Source organism: Hypanus sabinus, chromosome 3 (genome assembly GCF_030144855.1).
Source record: "Hypanus sabinus isolate sHypSab1 chromosome 3, sHypSab1.hap1, whole genome shotgun sequence".
NCBI classification, from domain to species: domain Eukaryota; kingdom Metazoa; phylum Chordata; class Chondrichthyes; order Myliobatiformes; family Dasyatidae; genus Hypanus; species Hypanus sabinus.
This window is the reverse complement of record NC_082708.1, coordinates 132426660-132447601: the sequence shown is the minus strand read 5'-3', so window position 1 is coordinate 132447601 and position 20942 is coordinate 132426660. Positions and strand designations below refer to the sequence as shown.

General features: G+C 42.9%; 1 protein-coding gene across 3 annotated transcripts in view; it reads right to left on the bottom strand.

Annotated features, from left to right (window-relative positions):
* The window catches only part of LOC132391673 (calnexin-like), a 62289-nt gene that overhangs the window by 16021 nt on the left and 25326 nt on the right, over positions 1-20942 (bottom strand). For all 3 annotated transcript variants that reach the window (XM_059965161.1, XM_059965162.1, XM_059965163.1), the window contains exons 7-10: positions 4761-4953; positions 2711-2900; positions 2417-2530; positions 1293-1449 (exon numbers count right to left, since the gene is read on the bottom strand). In XM_059965161.1, coding sequence (XP_059821144.1) covers positions 1293-1449; positions 2417-2530; positions 2711-2900; positions 4761-4953 — 654 coding nt within the window. The remainder of the gene's footprint in view (positions 1-1292; positions 1450-2416; positions 2531-2710; positions 2901-4760; positions 4954-20942) is intronic.

The following is a 20942-nucleotide window of genomic DNA, read 5'->3' as shown; positions in this document are numbered from 1 at the left end:
TGTGCAATCAACCAGACTTCTGCATAATCAATTCAAATATTACATCACAATAAAGTTCATGAGCAGGCACATGCTGGACTTTGACAGAAGTCTTGTCAAGATCCAGCATTCTTGCCAATGATATTAAATGCCAGGTTTTCACATTTTCTCACCCAACTAATACTGATAACTGGGAGCTAAGAATGGAGGAAAATGGTAGCAGTTTTTAGAATGAAGGCCATTAAGCTTCTTGATCCAAATAAAAGGAAAAAAATAAATCACTAAAGCAGACATGAATTTTGTAGGCTAGTGCATAACTGCTCAGTGTTATTATATTGTTACACTATATGGACTACAAGTAAATGAGGTAACATCCTAGGCAGGATTCACTCCCCAGCAATTAAAAAAAAACTAAGTATAAATTGTCAATGTTTCAGTATTTGCTTAATATAAAAAAGTACACATAATACTCGGAAAATAACAGGTTTAATCAAACATTAAGTCTTATTTTCCCAATACACCAGGTCTCAGCTTCTTAAACCGATATTGAAATTACATGAAATGACCTGAGAGAAATGCTTACACTTTGACTTCAAATATTCCAGAACTAGAATTAGTAGAATCTGATTTATTTTATGTCAATACATCTTATATACTTCTATAACCAAAACTGCAATTACTGTATACAACCATTTTTGTATTACTCTGATTTTTTCATTATGATGCATTATTCAAAATTCACTCTTAAAAGCAAAGCGCTAAAAGCTAAACAAGTGTGCTCCAACAGTCAATAGCTGACTCTTCAACTACTTGGCTAATATTGAGAAATATTAAAAAATGTTCTGTCTCATGGCATGCTCCCTTACAGGCTGTGAAAATAGAAATGCATATGAAACCTGTAAACCACTATGCTTTTAAAAAGTATAAAGCACTTAACCCATAGCTCACAATTTGTGAGAGCACTTACATCAAATTATCCAATTAAATTTAGGAGTGGTCTGAATAAGGTTTTTGCCAGAGAACATAAATAACAGTGGGAAAATAGACTGAGTCAATTCTCACATATCAAAGTATGCTATTGTACGAGCCTTGAAATAGAACAGTGGCCTATACAATAGGGTGCAATTATCCCAACCCAAACACCTTAATCTAATCATTCAAGAATATTTAACTGACCTCAAATTTAACACTGCCCGATTCCTTGCTTCTTTCACAACATTCAGCACATCAAAATGAATATCTTCTACTTTCACTTCCCTTGCTAAATGTTAAAACTCTGCAATGTCAAATGCCAGGAAATTTTTTTTTCATACCTGGTAGTTGGGATTGTCAATCATAGGTGGTTTCCATTTCCCTTTGTAGTTAGGATTGCTGATCATGGGTGGTTCCCAAACTCCACATCCAGGTGCCTCTTCACACTTTGGATTAGGAATCTGGGGAGCTTCCCACTCGCCATCCATTTCTTCATCCCTGGAAATGGAAAGGATGTGTATGACCAAATACAAACAACTGTATTTTACTGTGATATTTCACTACTACACTTCAAAAAGAAAAAAAATAAGTAAACATATAAATTAGTCTTGGACGGCACAAACATCTTAACCACTTTGGAACTGCAATATTCAGATGTCAATTTTCTGCCATTGCAATCTTGTTAAATAATGTCATATCCTACCCTGCAAAATACACATCTAAACCCCTAAAGATGGGGTCACTGAAGGATTTTACTTGAAAACACTTATTTCTACCTGGACTTACAATATATGCTGGCAAGCAAACAGTCGTGCTGCTACAACATGCACTTTTAGAGTTGGAACAACATTAGTAATGTCAAACATTATAATCAATACCATCTGCAGTACACTTCCCCAGTACCCCAAGTACTGAAACGCATCTAGCATTCAGCCCTGCAATTTGTACATATAACAGCTGGAAAATCAAACACTTCAATTCTGAAATTAAAACAAAGTGTTGGAAATGATCAGCAGGTCAGGTAACAACTATAGAAAGAGAAACAATTAAAATTTTGGATATAAGACCCTATATTAAGATTGGGAATAAGGAAATCAGTTGAAGGAAACAAGCAGATCGAACAGCATCAGCTTCTCTTTTCACAGATGTTACTCGATCAGTTGAGTGTGTTTCCTCCATTCTTTGTTTTCTTTTAATTAGCTTGGTATATATTATTTTTGAGATTTATATCACTATTTTTATGGTCAACATTAAATATTCACACAAAATAAACAGTTCTACCCATATTTCCATAAATATACTTAAATGAAGTAGTAATTTTAACCAAACAATACAGAAGTGTACACATGTCACTCACACACACAGTGACTCAACTGTGGAAGAACCTTGAAGAATGCTACTTTCTTATACAGGACATTAAATTTCAGAGCAACTAACCCAAATCAAATGCTTAAAACAAAATTACCAGTCCTCTGGTTTTTCTGCATTGGGATCAGCAATGTACTCTGCTTCATCGTGAAGCCATCCCTCTGGTTTAACAGCATTTGGATCAAGTATCTTTGCTGGTGCATCTTCATCCCTGAAAGAAGATCTGGTATTTTGAAGTTTGAACTGCAGAAGTATTCAAAATTATGTAACATAAAATCAAACCGCAAATTGGTAAAAATGCAGAATGTGATACCACGGATTCCTGATTAAAAATATCAAAATAAACATTAAAGTAAAACATTAGAGAAATTGCCCAAAAGACTGTACTCACCAGTCTTCAGGCTTCTGTGCATCAGGGTCAGGAATCTTTGGGGTTTCATCCCAGTCCTCAGGCTTCCTATCATCAGGGTCATCTATTTCTTTAGGGGGATTAATAGGTGGAGTCATGTCCTCCAGCAAATTTCCCTTGCTAACAACAGTTTGGTCAATCAAAATCTCAAAGGTGTTGTCTGGATTCAGCACTGAATAAAAAGTAAAAACTAATGTTAATTCAAAGAGCCCAACGCAGTCACATAATGATCCCTGATCATTTTACTTCTTAGATCCAGCTAATACTATGGAGCTATATTGGGTGGGGGGGGGGGGGGGTGTGCATGGGAAGAAAATTGTTCAGTCTTGTGCAGTCAAGAACATGTTTATATTTTTGAAAATTAACGACAGAAGCATCTAGGCACAATACTCAAAGCAAGACACATTTGAATTTAGGCGCACTATTTGCTACAATACTCAACTCCTAATTTGACCATGATGATAATAATTTTAAAAAAGTCTTCAATTTGTGCTTTCTCCTCTTCTATAATAATTTGTTCTTGATTACTAATTGACATCTGAAGCTCAATACATGGTTGAATTATGCATATTATAAACATTCATTTGTAGGGAGGGGGAAAATCAGATGTAGAATTATTTGCAATTATTTTTTTCAGATTTTTAAGAATATATGCGTACCTTTTAATCCTATCCATCTGCAAGACATGTGCAACTGGAACAAAAGATTATGGAGGGCATGTTGTTCTTCACTGGAAGATGGGCTACATAGACAAGGCAAAATATTATCCAGTAGGTGGAGTACAAGGAACTCAAGAGCATTTGATTGGCATTTTCAAGGGTTAGATATTTTGTTCATGGAGCTGCTGCCAGGCAATTCAGTCATACCCAAGGCAGCCTTAAAAGGAAAGCTTAGCAGTACTGAGTACATGAAGAAAACCTTCACCTATTTCTTAGGGGTCTAATTTCTTTAGAATGGCTGTACTAGGAGCCAGGTCTTACCGAAGTTTGGGTGGTAGGAGAAATCAGAGGAACAGACTAGGATATTGAATTGTCTATATAGCAGAGAGTTCAGGATGAGGACAATATTTCTGAAAGTTACCAGGTGGCAGTTGGATGGATGAATATTTAAGTTACTAGCAATTGTCTGTGATAAAAGGATAGTTTAACAAGGGCCAGGTAATTAAAACTACATTGTCACTACATACAGTCGGTGTATTGTTCTCAGATCCATTTGGGAGGTCCCCTTTACACACAGAAACAATTTTCACTGGTGCAGCTTTCGCACCCACTAAAACTTTGAGAATTTCATTGTTTTTTGCTGAAAATGCTACGTACATCCAGGCTCCATAATGTATTCATAAGTAGAACCACCAAGATGGAAAGAAGTGGACTTCAAGGCACATGCACCCTGCACTGATTTTAGTAAATCTCTTTCCATCAAGTTTGTCATGCAATTTCCTGATGAAGATCTTAAAATAAATTTCAAGTTGAGTACTTGTATCTGATTTCATGAGTGGAGAAGGCTTTAGTTTGTATGGAATGCTAAATGAATAAATTATAGTTGTCTTAACATGAACAATTCCCTTCCAAAATACTTGATGCATCTTTGTCATCACATCTTATTTTTGTCACATTTTTAACATTATATACAATTGCAAATAACAATAAAAAAGTTTCAACAATTCAGATGAGAAGACAACATCCCGGATAACTGCCTTGTCAAAAATATTTTGCACATTTGAGCTTGTGAATGGAGGCATTAAAAAGAGACATAATTCAAATAAATTAAGTGATACTGACCAATATTGCATTCATGGATGACCAAGCACCATCATTAATTACCTAAACTTGATTTTCTTCTCCCACCCCACAAATGCATCTGCATTAACATTAGATTTAATTTCCTAACTTTTTGATATACGTAGACAGATAAATACAGAACAGTACTGCACAGAAACAGGCTCTTTGGCCCACACTGTTGTGCTGAACCAATTAAATTATAGAAAAAATACATGAATAATCAAGGGAAGTTGGTAGAATTTATATAGCACCTAAAGTATACAAGTGCGTGATCTTGTCTGTGTAGAACTTCTTTAGATCTACATCAGGACGTTTAGCATGCTTTTCTTCATACTCTCCAGTTATAGGGTTCTTGTGTCTGAAAATAAAGTGTAATTTGTAGTCTTCGCCACATTTGTCTGGTCCAAACATTATTGTATATGGTGTTTTATCAAAGAATTCTTCCTAGAGAGAGAAAAGCAGAAAGCTCTGTTTAAATTTTGTAACAAGAACATTTGACATGTCAATTCTCTCATATTAGCATAAATTGCCAATTAAATCAGATACCATCCATACCAACAGTCAGCTTTGCCTCCCAAGACTCACTTTCAACATACATCAGTATACTGTAATTCAAGGTACAGTATTAAGGCTCTTTTTGTCAAGATCAAAAACACCAATAACTATCTCCTTAAACTGTCAAAATTAAAACATTTTCAAAAAATTTAGTAGCAATAAAATTGTGGCAAGCAAGCACAAATCAGTGTCCTACAACACCCTAGCTGAGGAATTTTCCACTGTCACAAACATAAAAGATAACAAGTTCATAACCAAGACATTCTCATGTTAACATACAACAAAATTTAATGGAATTAAATATTTAGGCTTCTTTCACAAAGAGAAATAAGAATGCAAGACAACAGAAGAAATAGTGGATTATAGTCAAGTAACAGGAAAACACATTACAATTGATGACACTAGTGCAAACAGAATATAAACCACAAATCAAGTGTGTGCATGTAGAATCTTATTTCTCAGAAGTCAGATTTTGTTGAAAAGCATTGACGTTATTAATATTGAAATCCATAAAGAGCTTCCCAAAATTGTTAACTGTCGTAATATTCTAGAATGAGTTAATCTTCACACACAAACCTTGTCCTTAGCCTCTCCACAAGAGTTAAAATTACTGCATCCATGTATGAATTCCCTACGAATGTTCTGTGATCACTCATTTACTGTTGAACAAATTTAAACCAAATTGCTGCAAATACCCAAGAGATCAGACATTACATGAAACATCAGCTTAATGCTTCAGGTAAATGACCCTTTCTCCAGATGTTTTCAGACCTGCTAAGTGTTTCTGCCACCTTGTGTTAGTACCCTGCAAACCGAACAAGATCCTCATCAATAAGTTATATTCTTAATATTCTTGATTTAATTTCTCACAAATAAAATCTCCTCTTCTTTCTTTACCATTTTTGATTTGGTATTAAACTTCCTCCTACTTCCTGGGTTCATTCCTTAAATTTAGTTGAGGTACATCATTAGTTCCACCATCTACCAATATCCCAGATATGCTATTGCCCGCACTGCTAGTTATTAACTTGTACTTCCCATACCTTGTTACAGTTACACAATATGAAACATAGATATGCAATATGTGAAGTGCATCCAGGGAACCAGAATATAATTCTTAACCAGAACAAGTTGATAGCTTAAGATCAGTAGAAATTGATCTTAGTCAACTATATTAGTAGAATGGGAGAAATTTGAAATGAGAACATTCACAGCTTTCAGCTTTGAGCTCAAAAGACAAAAAAAATAATAATTTTATGCTAAGAGTAAAAGCTAGAAAAATTCTCCTAGTTGTAATGGTTAATTTCTTTAACCTTTAACAAATGATACAGAAAAAAGTCAGTTAATTATCACACTGGTGTTTGTGCATCTTTGCTATATACAGGCTGACTGTTATAATTTTCCTATTTTTCAATAAGGACCAAGTATTTCAGTTAGAAATGCTTCAAACAAGAGATCATCTAAGATTATGACAGAATTTACTTTGAACTTTTCCCCTTTATACTCTATTTTACTCAGATTAAAATTTGCTATTAAGATAAATAAAAAGGGAAAGGTATCAATTTTTCGCACTGATCTTCAAATAAACAAATCTTAAATCAACTGAGAAAAACAATTTACAAAAATATACAGAGGGGAAGTTTGATCTGCTGGGCAAAGCACATTAATCTCTAATAAGCATGCATGCCTGTAAGGTACTGAACCAAGATGTTTTCCAAATTATTGGATTCACCCAATTAGTCTCCCAACAATTTTTAAAAAAAGTAGTGCAAGAGTATTATAATAGATCTCCCAGTGAATCCAGCATGGGATTCCAAAGAAGAGTGAGCTAGAATTGATACATGGATTTCTACCGTACTCTATTTTTGAGGAAATAAATAGAATCAAAGAAACTGCTTCATAGTGAGAATCCAGGCTGGTGCTAAGCTATGACCTCCGTTGAATTGTAGCTCAGATTAGGGTTTTAATTTGTTTTTTTCCAGGCTCGCAAGGATGGTTTTGGGGACAGAGAGGATAAGTAATGGTCAGGTTAGGGTCTAGGAACAGGGATGTGGGAGAATTAGAGGTTAGGCCGGAGTCCAAGCCTCTTCTTTGCATCAGACCAGTGATACAGATGTGGGACATCCAAGGTCATCATTCAACTTAGATACTGTTCCAAAGACCCTCTGTTCAAGACCTTGAAATTGTGTGTGTGCGCACCCTTAACCCTGGTGGAGTCAGAGTGCCATCATAACAAGCTTTTTGCACCAATCTTTTTGGTGATTGCTCATCGTACAGCGTGTTTTAGGCATCTGAAACCTGACAGAGCCCATCCCTCTCCAGCCTTTTTTTTAAAAAATTAAGTTGAGTTGCTACCTCGACACTCAACCCAGGCACAGATAGAGAGCGTGCAAGGGAGCCAGCAGAATTCAAACTTGGGACCTCTCGCCCCAAAGTCCAGTACTGATGCCACTATGCCACCAGCCTTGTGACTGGGGTCCCATTGTTGTCAAGTTGAGAGTTTGAGGCTCAGTGTTCAGTGGTCGGCCTGTCTTGGGATCAATACAGAGAATCTAATTAGAAGGTGAGCCCCACTGGCCGGGACAGAGTCCACGTAAGCTGGAGGCCAATCCTAGGGTTGAAAGTCTGTGTACGTGTGTGGGTAAGAGGGAGGAATAGGGCTCGTTTTTTTGTTTCTCATGTTGTGTTATTCTCCTGACGGTTGCTGGCGTGCTATGTTGCTAACATTTATGGGCTACCCCTATCACACTCTCAGGGTTGTTGTTAGTCAACACAAATAACACATTTCACTCTATGACACATGACAAATAAACTTACAATGCCTATAAGAAGTAGTCACACCCTCTTCAAAGTTTTCATGGTTTATTTTTTTAAACACTGAATCACTGTGGATTTCTTTTGACTTTTTTTTGACACTGATCCACAGAAAAAGATTTTCATGTCAAAGTGAAAACACATCCCTACAAAGTGATCTAAATTATTTACACATACAAAATAATTTATTGCAAAAGTATTCACGACCTTCAAATCCGTATTTAGTAGATTGGACCTTTAACAGCAATTACAACATTGAGTCTGTGTGGATAGGTCGCTAGCAGCTATGCACATCTGGACACTGCAATTTTTTCCCCCATTCTCCTTTACAAAACTGCACATGGGGATTGTGAGTGAACAGCCCTTTCAAGTCCAGCCACAATTTCTCAATAGGATTGGGGTCTGGACTCTGACTTGGCCATTCCATGACATTAACTTTGTTGCTTTTAAGCCATTCCTGTGTAGCTTTGGCCTTATGCTTGGGGTCATTGTCTTGCTGGAAAGCAAATCTTCACCCAAGTCACAGTTCTCTTGCAGACTGCATCAAGTTTTCCTCCAGGATGTCTCTACATTTTGTTGCATTCATTTTACCCTCTACCCTCACAAGCCTTCTAGGTACTGCTGCAGTGAAGCATCCCCACAGCAAGATGCACCAAACTTCACGGCAGGGATAGTGTTCTCAGCGTTTAGCCCGATAGCCAAAAAGCTCTACTTTAGTTCCATCAGCCCATAGAACCTTCTTCCAGCTGACTTCAGAGTCTCCCACGTGCCTTCTGGCAAACTCTATTTAATGTGAGTTAATTCCCTACCCCCACCCCCCAAACAGTGAGTTTCACTTTGCTGCTCTCCCACAAAGCTGTGACTGGCAAAGCACCCAGGCAACAGTATGTGTACTCTCTCCCATCTCAGCCACTGAAGCTTGTATCTAATTTCTGACTTGTGCTTTTCAATAACCTTTTCATGGAGTTGCTTGGAGTGCTCTTTTACCTTCATGGTGTAGTTTTTACCAGACTCACCAGCAGTTGGAACTTCCAGATATAGGTGTATTTTTACTACAAGCAATTGTAACACCCTGACTGGTCACAGATTTCCAAAAACAGATCTCCATTCAACTAATTACACGACTTCTAAAACCAACAGGCTGCACCAGTGATGATTTGGTGTGTCATATTAAGGGGCGGGGGTGAATGCTTGTGCAATCAATTATTGTTTTATATTTGTAATTAATTTAGATCACTTTGCAGAGATCTGTTTCAATTTGACAGGGAAGAGACTTTTTCTGTTAATCAGTGTCAAAAAAAGCCAAATTAAATCCACTGATTCAATGCTGTAAACAATAAAACTTCCAAGGGGCTGAATACTTTGTATAGGCAGTAGAGACCTCCTATACAATCCTAGTAGTATGGATGTTTAATGGGACTGGACATCTGGGAAAGTGATGGCCTGATGATATGAGGTGTCACTCACTATTAGCATGGTAGAAGGCAGCTCAACCAATAACAGGAGAACCTTTGAGGCACAAGGCTCAGATTTAAGTCATTATAACAATTTAGAAAGCTCCAATACTAAACATTAAAGAATACGACTCACATCTCCCTAGAGGTTTGAAATTTTACAAAATCATTCTGCTGAATGGCCAGTATTACTTAACAAGTTTCCAACCTGCTGTTTTTTCAGCTCACAAGCTTCACTTGGCTACCGTATCATGAGGTTTCGCTAACATGAGGAAATCCGCAGATGCTAGAAAATCAAACGCACACAAAATGCTAGTCGAACACAGCAGTTTTCTTTCAGTTTGTCCTGACGAAGGGGCTCAGCCTGCAACATTGACTGTACTTCTTCCTATAGATGCTGCCTGGGCTGCTGCATTCCACCAGCATTTTGTGTGTGTTGTATGACGTATTGCTAATTGCCCTTTGCAAGGTTAAATTAACAGCATCAACTACACTATCCCACTTGATCTTTATTATCTGATATTGTTTAGTCAAATATAATTCTTCATTGCAAAACCATGTTGTGTCTTTTTTAAAAAAAGTTGATGTTTGCTTTCTTCCATTTGCTTTCAAAAGCTTTGTGGTCTATCACATGTTGGCCAATTACTACCAAGTTTATAAATTCTAAGTACTTAGAACAAAATGTGCAATATTTACTATTCTCTGAACCTTTAGCACCACCCCCACATGAGGACGGAAAGACTTGTGACCAGCAAACTGGGAAGCAACCCACCCGGATCAAGGACAGAGCTATTTGAAGGTACTATTGTTAAAACAACTTGATTCAATTATCTTGCATCTTCACATTGAGAGAGAGAGAGGGGGAGAGAGAGAGTGAGAAAAAAAAATTGGAGCTTTTCATTTTTAAACAGAAGTCTTCCCCATCTCAAATTTATAGAAACTTCTCCCAATACATCATCATTTTACATCCCTAAATTGGTCACAGTGCTCCTGTAAAAATTCCTTTTACTATTAATACTTCTGTAGAAAACTTCTGGATTTCTTTTCAAGTTTGCCAATAAACCACTTGCACATCCACTCTGTTGTACTCATTACCTTTATCATTTCTCCAATGCTTTACTTGAAATGTTTAAGAGTTCAGAATCAGGTTTATTATCACTAGCATGTGACGTGAAATTTGTTAGCAGCAGCAGTTCAATGCCATACATAATATAGAAGAGAACAAAAGTAAATCAATTATAGTATGTATATAGAATAGATTTTAAAACGAAATACTGTGGCGACCCACTTCCTAGCGCACTTGAACCAGCTCACAAATAGCCAGCACGCTGGCACAAAGGCCAGTCCCAAAAGGGCGCCAGGTCTACTTCACCAACAAAGGGAAAGCCTGCGCGGGATTGTGAGTACTTGCCCCCTACAGCATCCGCGCCCGGGGAGGGCAGGATCAGGGAGGCTTTAAAGCAAGGCTGTGAAGTTCGAATAAAATCTTCTTTAACTGCAGTTTACCGACTCCGTGTCGTTATTTTAGCGCTGCGTGTAGCACACCGCTACAATTGGTGACCCCGACGGTCCAAACGATTTTTGGACCGGAGATGACCGACACCGCATCTGTTCATGCTGTTTGGTTGAAACTGCCAAGCTTCTGGACACTGCGACCTCACCTATGGTTCCAGCAAGCAGAAGCCTAATTCCACGTTCGGCAGATAACCTCAGAGGACACACGTTACTACTACGTGGTGAGCTCCCTCGACCAGGACACAGCAGCCCAGGTTGAGGAGTTCATACAGTCTCCCCCAGCGGACGGCAAGTACATGGAATTCAAAACCCTGCTCATAAGGACTTTCGGACTCTCACGGCGTGAGCTGGCTGCCCGTTTACTGCACCTGGATGGTTTGGGGGACAGACCTCCATCGGCTTTAATGAATGAGATGTTGTCTCTGGCCGGCGGACACAAACCCTGCCTCACGTTTGAGCAGGCATTCCTGGAGCAGCTGCCCGAGGACATACGCCTGCTGCTGTCCGACGCGGATTTCAGCCACCCCCGGAAGGTGGCAGCCCGGGCGGACTTGCTGTAGAACGCCAAGAAGGTGAGTAGGGCGTCTGTCGCACAGATCACCAGGCCACGCTTCCAGCAGCAAACCAGTCCAGGCCCAGCTGCAGAGCCCGCTAACCTCAGAGGCAGGGGTGAGGAGCCCAAGGAACAATGGTGTTTCTACCACCAGCAGTGGGGCGCAGAAACCTGGCACTGTAGCCTGCCCTGCAAGTTCCCGGGAAATGCCAGGGGCAGCCGCCGCTGATGGCTACAGCGGCTGGCCATCAGGATAGCCTCCTATATGTGTGGGACAAGAGGTCGGGATGCCGTTTTTTGGTCAACCCCGATGCCGAGATCAGCGTCTTACCTCTGACGAGTTACGACACCCGCAACAGGGCACCGGGTCTACCTGAGGGCCGTGAACGGCAGCATGGTAAGGACCTACGGCACCAGTACGGTGCAGCTGCAGTTCGGCTCCAGCTGGTTCACATGGGTCTTCACACTGGCCGCTGTAGCCCAACCACTTCTGGGTGTGGATTGGTCCACGCCGAGACCTTTCAGACATTCTCCCTGGGAGAAGCCCAGTTGCCAGCCCCACACCTCGACTCCATCACACTGTCCGACAACGACTTCACCAGAGTCCTGGCAGATTTCCCCAATCTGGCACCGAAGTTCACGGCAGCCATGCCCCGATATGGCGTACAGCACCACATCCCGCCCCAGGGACCACCCCTCCACGCCCGTGCTCGGCGGCTTCCCCCAGAGAAGCTCCGACTGGCGAAGGAGGAGTTCAAGAGGATGGAGGAATTGGGGATCATCCAGCGGTCCAACAGCCCATGGGCCTCCCCCCCCCCAACACATGGTGCCCAAAGCAACAGGGGGCTGGAGACCATGCGGCGACTACCGCAGGCTGAACGAGGCTACCACACTGGACCGCTACCTTGTGCTGCACATTCAGGACTTTGCAGCAAACCTGCACAACACACAGATCTTCTCCAAGGTAGACCTCATCCGGGGATACCACCAAATCCCGATGCATCCGGACGACATCCCCTAAATGGCTCTCATCACCCCGTTTGGCCGTTTCGAGTTCCTCCGCATGCCGTTCGGCCTGAAGAATGCCGCACAGACGTTTCAGCGGTTAATGGACACAGTGGGACTCGACCTGGACTTCGCATTCATCTAGTTGGACGACATCCTCATAGCCAGCAGGAGTCGTCAGAAGCATCTGTCCCACCTCCGTCAACTCTATGCCCGACTGAGTGAGTACGGTCTAACAATCAACCCGGCCAAATGCCAGTTCGGGCTCGACACCATCGACTTCCTGGGCCACAGGATTACTAAAGGCGGGACGACCCCTCTGCCCGCTAAGGAAAATGCGGTCCGCCATTTCCCCCGACCCACTACGATCAAAGGCCTTCAGGAATTCGTCGGTATGGTAAATTTCTACCACCACTTCCTCCCTTAAGCTGCCCGAATCATGCGCCCCCTGTTCGCTCTGCTGTCGGGTCCGGGCAAGGACATTACCTGGGATGAGGAGTCCGCCGCCACTTTCATTAAAACTAAAGAAGCCTTGACAAATGCCGTGATGCTAGTGCACCCCAGAATGGACGTCCCTACCGCCCTCACAGTGGACACATCTAACACGGCAGTCAGTGGGGTACTGGAGCAACTCATTGCGGGTTGCTGGCATCCCCTGGCGTTTTTCAGCAAACACCTGCGGCCACCCGAGCTCAAATACAGTGCTTTAGACCGGGAACTGTTGGCGTTATACCTGGCAATCCGGCATTTCATGTACTTCTTAGAAGGTAGGCCCTTCATCGTGTTCACAGACCACAAGCCTCTTACCTTTACGTTCACGAAGCTGTCTGATCCCTGGTCGTCCCGCCAGCAACGCCATCTGTCCTACATCTCTGAATACACGAGGGATGTCCGGTGCGTCTCGGGCAAGGACAATGTCATGGCGGACTCGCTCTCTCGCCCTAACATTCATGCCCTTTTCCAAGGGGTAGACTTTGAGGCGCTGGCAGAGGTGCAGCAGGCAGATGAGGAGATCCCGAGTTACAGAACTGCAGTCCTGCTCCAGGACCTCCCTATAGGTCCAGGTGAGAGGACCCTACTCTGTGACGTCGCCACCGGCCAGCCCCGTCCCGTCACCTTGGCGGCGACGTGTTTTCAACTCCATTCATAACTTAGCGCACCCCTCCATCAGGACAACTGTCCAGATGGTCTCCAGCAGGTTCGTTTGGTACAGACTCTGCAAGCAGGTCAGTGAATGGGCCAGAATGTGCATGCACTGCCAGACGGCCAAGTTGCAGCGGCACACCAAAGCTCTGCCGCAGCAGTTCCACCCCACCCACCAGCGTTTCGACCACATTCATGTGAATATCGTGGGGCCCCCTGCCAGGGTTGTGCGGAGCGCGGCACCTCCTCACTATCATGGACTGGTTCACAAGATGGCCAGAGGCGATCCCGCTCATCGACACCACCTCCAAATCTTGCGCCCGGGCACTGATCGCCACCTGGGTGTCCCGCTTTGGTGTACCGGCCCACATTACCTCCGACAGAGGCGCCCAGTTCACTTCCAGCCTGTGGTCAGCTATGGCCAGCCTTTTGGGGACACAGCTGCACCACACCACTGCCTACCACCCACAGTCGAACGGCCTGGTGGAGTGTTTCCACTGTCACCTAAAGTCGGCTCTCATGGCCCGCCTGAGAGGAGCCAACTGGGTGGACGAGCTTCCCTGGGTCCTACTCGGCATCCACACGGCGCCCAAAGACGATCTGCGTGCCTCGTTAGCCGAGCTGGTGTACGGTGCACCCCGGTCATCCCCAGGGAGTTCATACCAGCCCCAAGGGGGCAAGAGGAAGAACCTGCAGCAGTCCTGGGCGGACTAAGCGAGAGGCTCGGTGACCTGGCCCCCATACCCACTTTGCAGCATGGGCAGAACCCGACCTGCGTAACCAAAGACCTGCAGAACTGTAAGTTTGTGTTTGTACGAAGGGGCGGGCATCGGCCACCGCTGCAACAGCCCTACAAGGGGCCGTTTACGGTGCTCAGGAACAACAGGTCCACGTTCGTGCTGGACGTTGGGGGGAGAGAGAGGAGATTTTCACGGTGGACCGACTCAAACCGGCCCATGTGGACTTGGCGCAACCGGTCGAGTTTCCGACACAGTGGTGCAGAGGCTGACCTCCCAAACAGAGTCCGGCCCAGACTGTGGACATTAGGGGGTGTATCGCCGGTTCTGGGGGGGGGGGGTTATGTGGCGACCCACTTCCTAGCGCACTCAAACCGGCTCACAAATAGCCAGCGCGCCGGCACAAAGGCCAGTCCAAAAAGGGGCCAGGTCTGCTTCACCAACAAAGGGAAAAGCTGGCACGGGATTGTGAGTACATGCCCCATACAGCATCCACGCCCGGGGAGGGCAGGATCAGGGAGGCTTTAAAGCAAGGCTGTGAAGTTCGAATAAGATCTTCTTTAACTGCAGTTTACCGACTCCGTGTCGTTATTTTAGCGCTGCGTGTAGCACACCGCTCCAATACTATATATTAAAAGTAGTGAGGTAGTGTCTAAGGGTTCAATGCCCATTTAGGAATTGGATGGCAGAGGGGAAGAAGCCATTTCTGAATTGCTGAGTGTATGCCTTCAGGCTTCTGTACCTCCTACCTGAAGGTAACAGTGAGAAAAGGGCATACCCTGGGTTCTGGAGGTCTTTAATAATGGACTCTACCTTTTTGAGACACCACCCCCGAAGATGTTCTAGGTACTTTGTAGGCTAGTATCCAAGATGGAGCAGAGTAGATTAACAACCTTCTGCAGCTTCTTCCAGTCCAACATACCAATAGACACTGATGTAGCCTGTCAGAATACTCTCCACAGTACATCTATAAAAGTTTGAGTATATTTGTTGACATACCATATCTCTTCAAACTCCTAATAAAGTATAGCCACTGTTGTGCCTTCTTTATAACCACATCGATATGTTGGGACCAGTTTAGATCTTCAGAGATCTCGACATCCAGGAACCTGAAGCTGCTCACTCTCTCCATTTCTTAACCCTCTAAGAGGATTGGTATGTGTTCCTGTCTTACCCTTCATGAAGCAAGTCCACAATCGGCTCTTTCGTCTTACTAACATTGAGTGCCAGGTTGTTGCTGCAGCACCACTCCATTAGTTGGCATATCTCATCACCAGCTAAGATCGTACCAACAATGGTTGTATCGTCAGCAAATTTTATAGATTGTATTTGAGCTATGCCTAGCCACACAGTCGTGTACAGTCCGCCCTCCTTATCTGCGAGTTCTGCATGCGCGAATTCAACCAACCACGAATCGTGAAAACCCGAAGTACTCTTCCAGCACTTGTTGTTCGAGCATGGACAAACTTTGCTTGTCATTATTTCCTAACCAATGCAGTATAACAACTATTTTACATAATATTTACATTGTATTAGGTATTATAAGTAATCTAGAAATGATTTAAAATATACTGGAGGATGTGCGTGGGTTATTGTGGATCGGGATCGAAAAAAATCAGTTCTCTTACCAAGTAAGTTGGAACAGGAACATTGGTATTATTTACTGTCAGTTAGTCAAATGTTTGTCTTAGTATATAGTATGCACTTTACCTTTCTGTTCATATAAAATGCTTAAGAACAAACGGTTCAGCACTGGGCTCAGGAACAGAAGTTCCCAAGTTCGATCCAGTAACAGGCTGCTCTCCACCATGCTGGGTTGATGTGAAGGACTAAAAACCCAAAAATTAAACCAATACGTTGCTTAGTAATAATTGTAGCTTTTATCGGGGCAGAGACTTTCTCACTTTATCCTTTAAAATTGTTCTGATCGTTGACCGACGTAGCCTAACACTTTTCCAATGACCGATGGCATTTCACCTCTTTCCGATCACTATTATTTCCACTTTATTTTCAATCGTGATTATTTTCGTGAACAGAAACACTGCGGATTCAGTGTTCTGCTGCTGGGTCCTAGTGTCCACTGCACTGAGACAGGTTAAATAAGATCTGGGGTTCCGCTGGGTCCCAAGGTCCACCGCATTGAGACAGGTTGATAGCATCCGCATTTTTTGGTATCTGCGAGGGGTCCCAGAACGGATCCCTTGCAGACAAGGAGGGTCAACTGTATATATAGAGAGAAGTGGGCTAAGCACACACCCAAGGTGCACCAGTGTTGATCATCAGTGAGGAGGATGTTATCACCAATCTGCACAGATTGTGGCCTTCCAGTTAGGAATTTGAAGATCCAATTGCAGAGGGAGATACAGTGGCCCAGGTTCTGCAGCTTCTCAATCACAGTTGTGGGAATGATGGTATTAAATACTGAACTATAGTCAATGAAAAGCTTCCTGACATGGGTGTCTGTGTTGTTCAAGTGGTCCAAAGTCATGTGGGGAGCCATTGAGATCGTGTCTGCAGTTGAGCTATTGTAGTGACAGGAAAATTGCAATGGATCCAGCTCCTTGCAGAGGCAGGAGTTCAGTCTAGTCATGACCAACCTCTCAAAGCATTTCATCACTGTCGATGTGAGTGCTACCGGGTGATAGTCATTAAGGCAGCTCCTCACATTATTCTTCTTAGGCCCTGGTATAATTGTTGCTTTTTGAAGTGGGAACTTCTGCCTGTAGCGAGAGGTTGAAAATGTCCTTGAAAACTCCTGCTAGATGGTTGGCACAGGTTTTCAGAGACTTCCCACCTTCTCCATCTGGACCTTCCACCTTGCGAGGGTTCACTCTCTTTAAAGACAGCCTAACATTAGCCTCTGAGACAGATCACAGGGTCAACAGGTGTAGCAGGGATCTTTACTGAGGACGTTGTGTTCTCCCTTTCAAAGCAGGCATAGAAGGTGTTGAGTTCATCTGGTAGTGAAGCATCGCTGCCATTCATGCTATTGAGTTTCACTTTGTAGGAAGTAACACCTTGCAGACCCTACCAGATTTGCTGTGCATCTGATGTCGCTTCCAACTTCATTCGAGGTTGTCTCTTCACCCTTGAAATAGCCCTCAGCAAATCATATCTGGTTTTCTGGTACAGGCCTGGGTTGCCAGATTTGAATGCCACAGACCTAGCCGTCAGCAGATGACGTACACCCTGGTTCATCCACAGCTTTTGCTTTGGGAATGTTCAGCAAGTCTTTGTAGGCATACACTCATCTACACAGGTTTTAACAAAGTGACAACTGTAGCATACTAATCCAGATTTGAAGATGAAGCCCTGAATACAATCTAGTCCAACTAATTCAAAGCAATCCTGTAGGCACTCCTGTGTTTCCCTTGTCCATACATTCTTGGTCCTCACTGCTAGTGCTGTAGTCTTCAGTCTCTGCCTATACTCAGGGAGTAGAAGTACAGCTAGGTGATCAGACTTCCCAAAATGAGGGCATGGAATAGCATGATAGGAATTCTTGATGGTGTAGCAATGGCGCAGTGCTGTTTCCTCTGGTATTTCAAGTGATCTGTTGATGGTAATTGCTTAATGATTTCTTTTTAATTAAAAAGATTGGCCTGGTTAAAATTTCCCAAAACAATCATGAAGGTTTTGGAGTGCACTGTTTTGAGCATGTTGATCCCCTTGCTCAGGTCATCTAAAGCCTGACTGACATTGGCCTGAGGTGGAATACTGCTACCAAAATGACTCCGGAGAACCCACGTGGTAGGTAAAAAGGCACTTCACTTCTGTTATTAAATAATATACATCATCACAAACCTTTAACTGAAAAAAAAAATCAATCCTTAAGTGTTGCAAGATTCTGATTGCAGTGTACCACTGTTCACAACTGCATTATTTGTGAAAGCCAAATCTACCTGATAAGGTCAACAGTAAAGAAAACAAACAAACAACTCGGATTGCCAGAATTAGGAGGTCAGGTTGAACAAGACTAGGTAATATGAATACATTACCAAAGTCTAAATTTGAAAAATTGCATGCTTTATTGACATCTTGGTGTAGAAATTCACTATGACTTTATTGGGAATCAAAGTGAAGGAACATTGTGTCTGTGTCAGGCAACTCAAAGGACAGTGAATACCAAGATTAATATAGTATGTCTACTGTTCTATACTATATTCCATCAAAGAATAAGCTTTGGAAGAGTGAAGAATAGATGGGTATGGAGCAGTGACATAGAAGAGTTTAAGCCAATATAGATCAGCTCATCATATTCAATTATGCAACAGGCTTAAGGCTTACTCCAGCTCCTACGAGTTCACTCTTCCTCTATTCCAAGATTGTTTAATGACATTTCTAGTACACAAGTGTAAATGAGAATGAAATAATTGTTACTCCAGATCTGATGCAGCACAAAAAAGGTAAAAATACAGTAATAAAAATAATAAATACATAACAGGTTGTATACATAGATTTACAATATGTCTGTAAAGTGGTGCAAGGCACAGGAGTGTATGTATACAAGAAAACTCTGGCAGGAAATAAGTAGTAGTGCGTGGGAAGTATGATGGAGGAGGTTAATGAGTGGAGGTGTTGACTGTTTGCTGCTTGTGGAAAGCACCTGTGTTTGAATCTGGTGGTCCCAGCATGGATGCTACAGTGCCTCCTCCCTGATGGGAGAGGGAGGAACAGTCCTTAAGCAGGGTGGGTGGGATCCTTTCATATTATTGGTCCTTTTCCAGAACCTTTCTGTATACGTGTCCTTGATGGTAGGCAGGCCAGTGCTGGAGATGCATTGGGAAGTTTTGACTACCCACTGTAAAGCCTTCCTGGCTGCTGTAGTGCAGCTTCCATACTCTACAGTGATGCAGCTTGTTTGGATGCTCTCTACTACACACCTGTAGAATGATGAGAGTATAGATGGACACAGTTCAGCTCTCTTCAGGCTCCTCAGAAAGTAGAGCCATTGGTGAGCTTTCCTGATAATGTAGAACGTTCTCTAGTACCATGAGAGGTTGAATGAGATGTGCACTCCCAGGAGTTGAAACTGTTCTTAGTTTCAATGACTGTATCACTGATGTAAAGAGGGATGAGAGTTCTCCTAAAGTTGATAACCATTTCCTTTGTCTTATTGACACTGAGGAAGAGGTTATTTGGCTGGCACCAGGCTTAAGGTTCTTCCACCTTCTCTCTGTATACAGACTGTCTCACTGATCAGGCGACGTGCCCCACCAATGTTGTATTGTCAGCAAACTTGACAATGTGATTACTGGTGTGCTTGGCTGTGTACTTGTGTGTGGGATACAGTGTACAGTAATGGGCTCAGCACATAGTCCGGGGGGGGGGGGGGGAGGGCGCCAGTGCTGATGATGGGGAGGGAGAAGCAATTGTGCATCCCGACTATGAGGTCTATTGGTTAGAAACTCCAACTGGGTGTTGGACTTTAATTCAAACAGAAGAATAGGAAATCATAAACAAAAAAGTCTGCATATGCTGGAAATCCAAATTCATACACACAAAATAAATGCTGGAGGTACTCAGGAGGTCAGGCAGCATCTGTGAAAATGAATAAACAGTCTACGATTCAAGCAGAGATCCTTCTTCACGAAGGTATGTGGAACAATAATGTTGAATGCCAAACTGAAATCCAGAAACTGGATTCTGACACAAATATCCTTGTTTTCTAGGTATGTCAGGGTCAGGTGCATGACAGATGCAATGGTATCTGTTGTAAGTGGTTCTGTCTGTAAGCTGAGTGTCCATTGTGGTAGAAAAGGAGTTTTTGATATGTGCTATTACTAGCCATTCAGAGTACTTCATGATGATTGGCATCAGTGCCACCAAGTGGTAGTCATTCAGTTCTGAAGATGTTTAGTTCTTTGGCACAGGGAAGATAGTGGCTGATTTGGAGCGTGTGGGGACAGCAGCTTGAATAACTGATGGGTTAAAGATGTCCAGGAAATGTCAGTGAAGTGATGTGCACACCCCCCGAACACTGGGCCCAGGATGTTGTGTAGCTGGCTGCCCTATGGGGGGTTGACTCTGCAGAGTCCTTCCTTCATCCGCTGCTTTTACAAACAGTCCCTGCCCACCTGAGACAGAGAGATATGATTCTGTTTTTCTTTGCAAAATCAGTAATGCCCTTGATGCCCAGCCACATGTGCTGGGGATCATTATCAGACAGGTCTTCCTATATTTATGTTTGAGCATAGGTGTTCATTGTTCTCTGATGTCTTCAGATGAAGCTTCTCCTGGTAGCTCTGTCACCAAATTTGAAAGCAGCGTTCTGGAGCACTCCTCAACAGAAGCCCTTGCTTCACACTTGGATTGTGAGATGACAAGCTTTGGAGGCATCAACATCATCTACACACTTACTGATGTAGCCAGTGACATATGAGGCATATTCCTCAAGGTCTGTGTCTTTTGTTTGTAGTGGCCTCCTTGAACATCTGCCAGTTAGTCCATTCAAGCAGTCTTGAAGTATAGAGATTGTCTCATTAGGCCATACAGTCCTCGTGATTGGTTTCTCATTTTCAGTAGCAGTTGGTGTGCTGGGATTAATATTATGGAGGTATGGCCTCTCAGACCACAAGGAGTTTGTGTCTGCAAGGAACAGGGTCATTCTGTAGAGTCGGAACACTTGAGTTAGGCATGGTCTTTGTTTTGCCACGT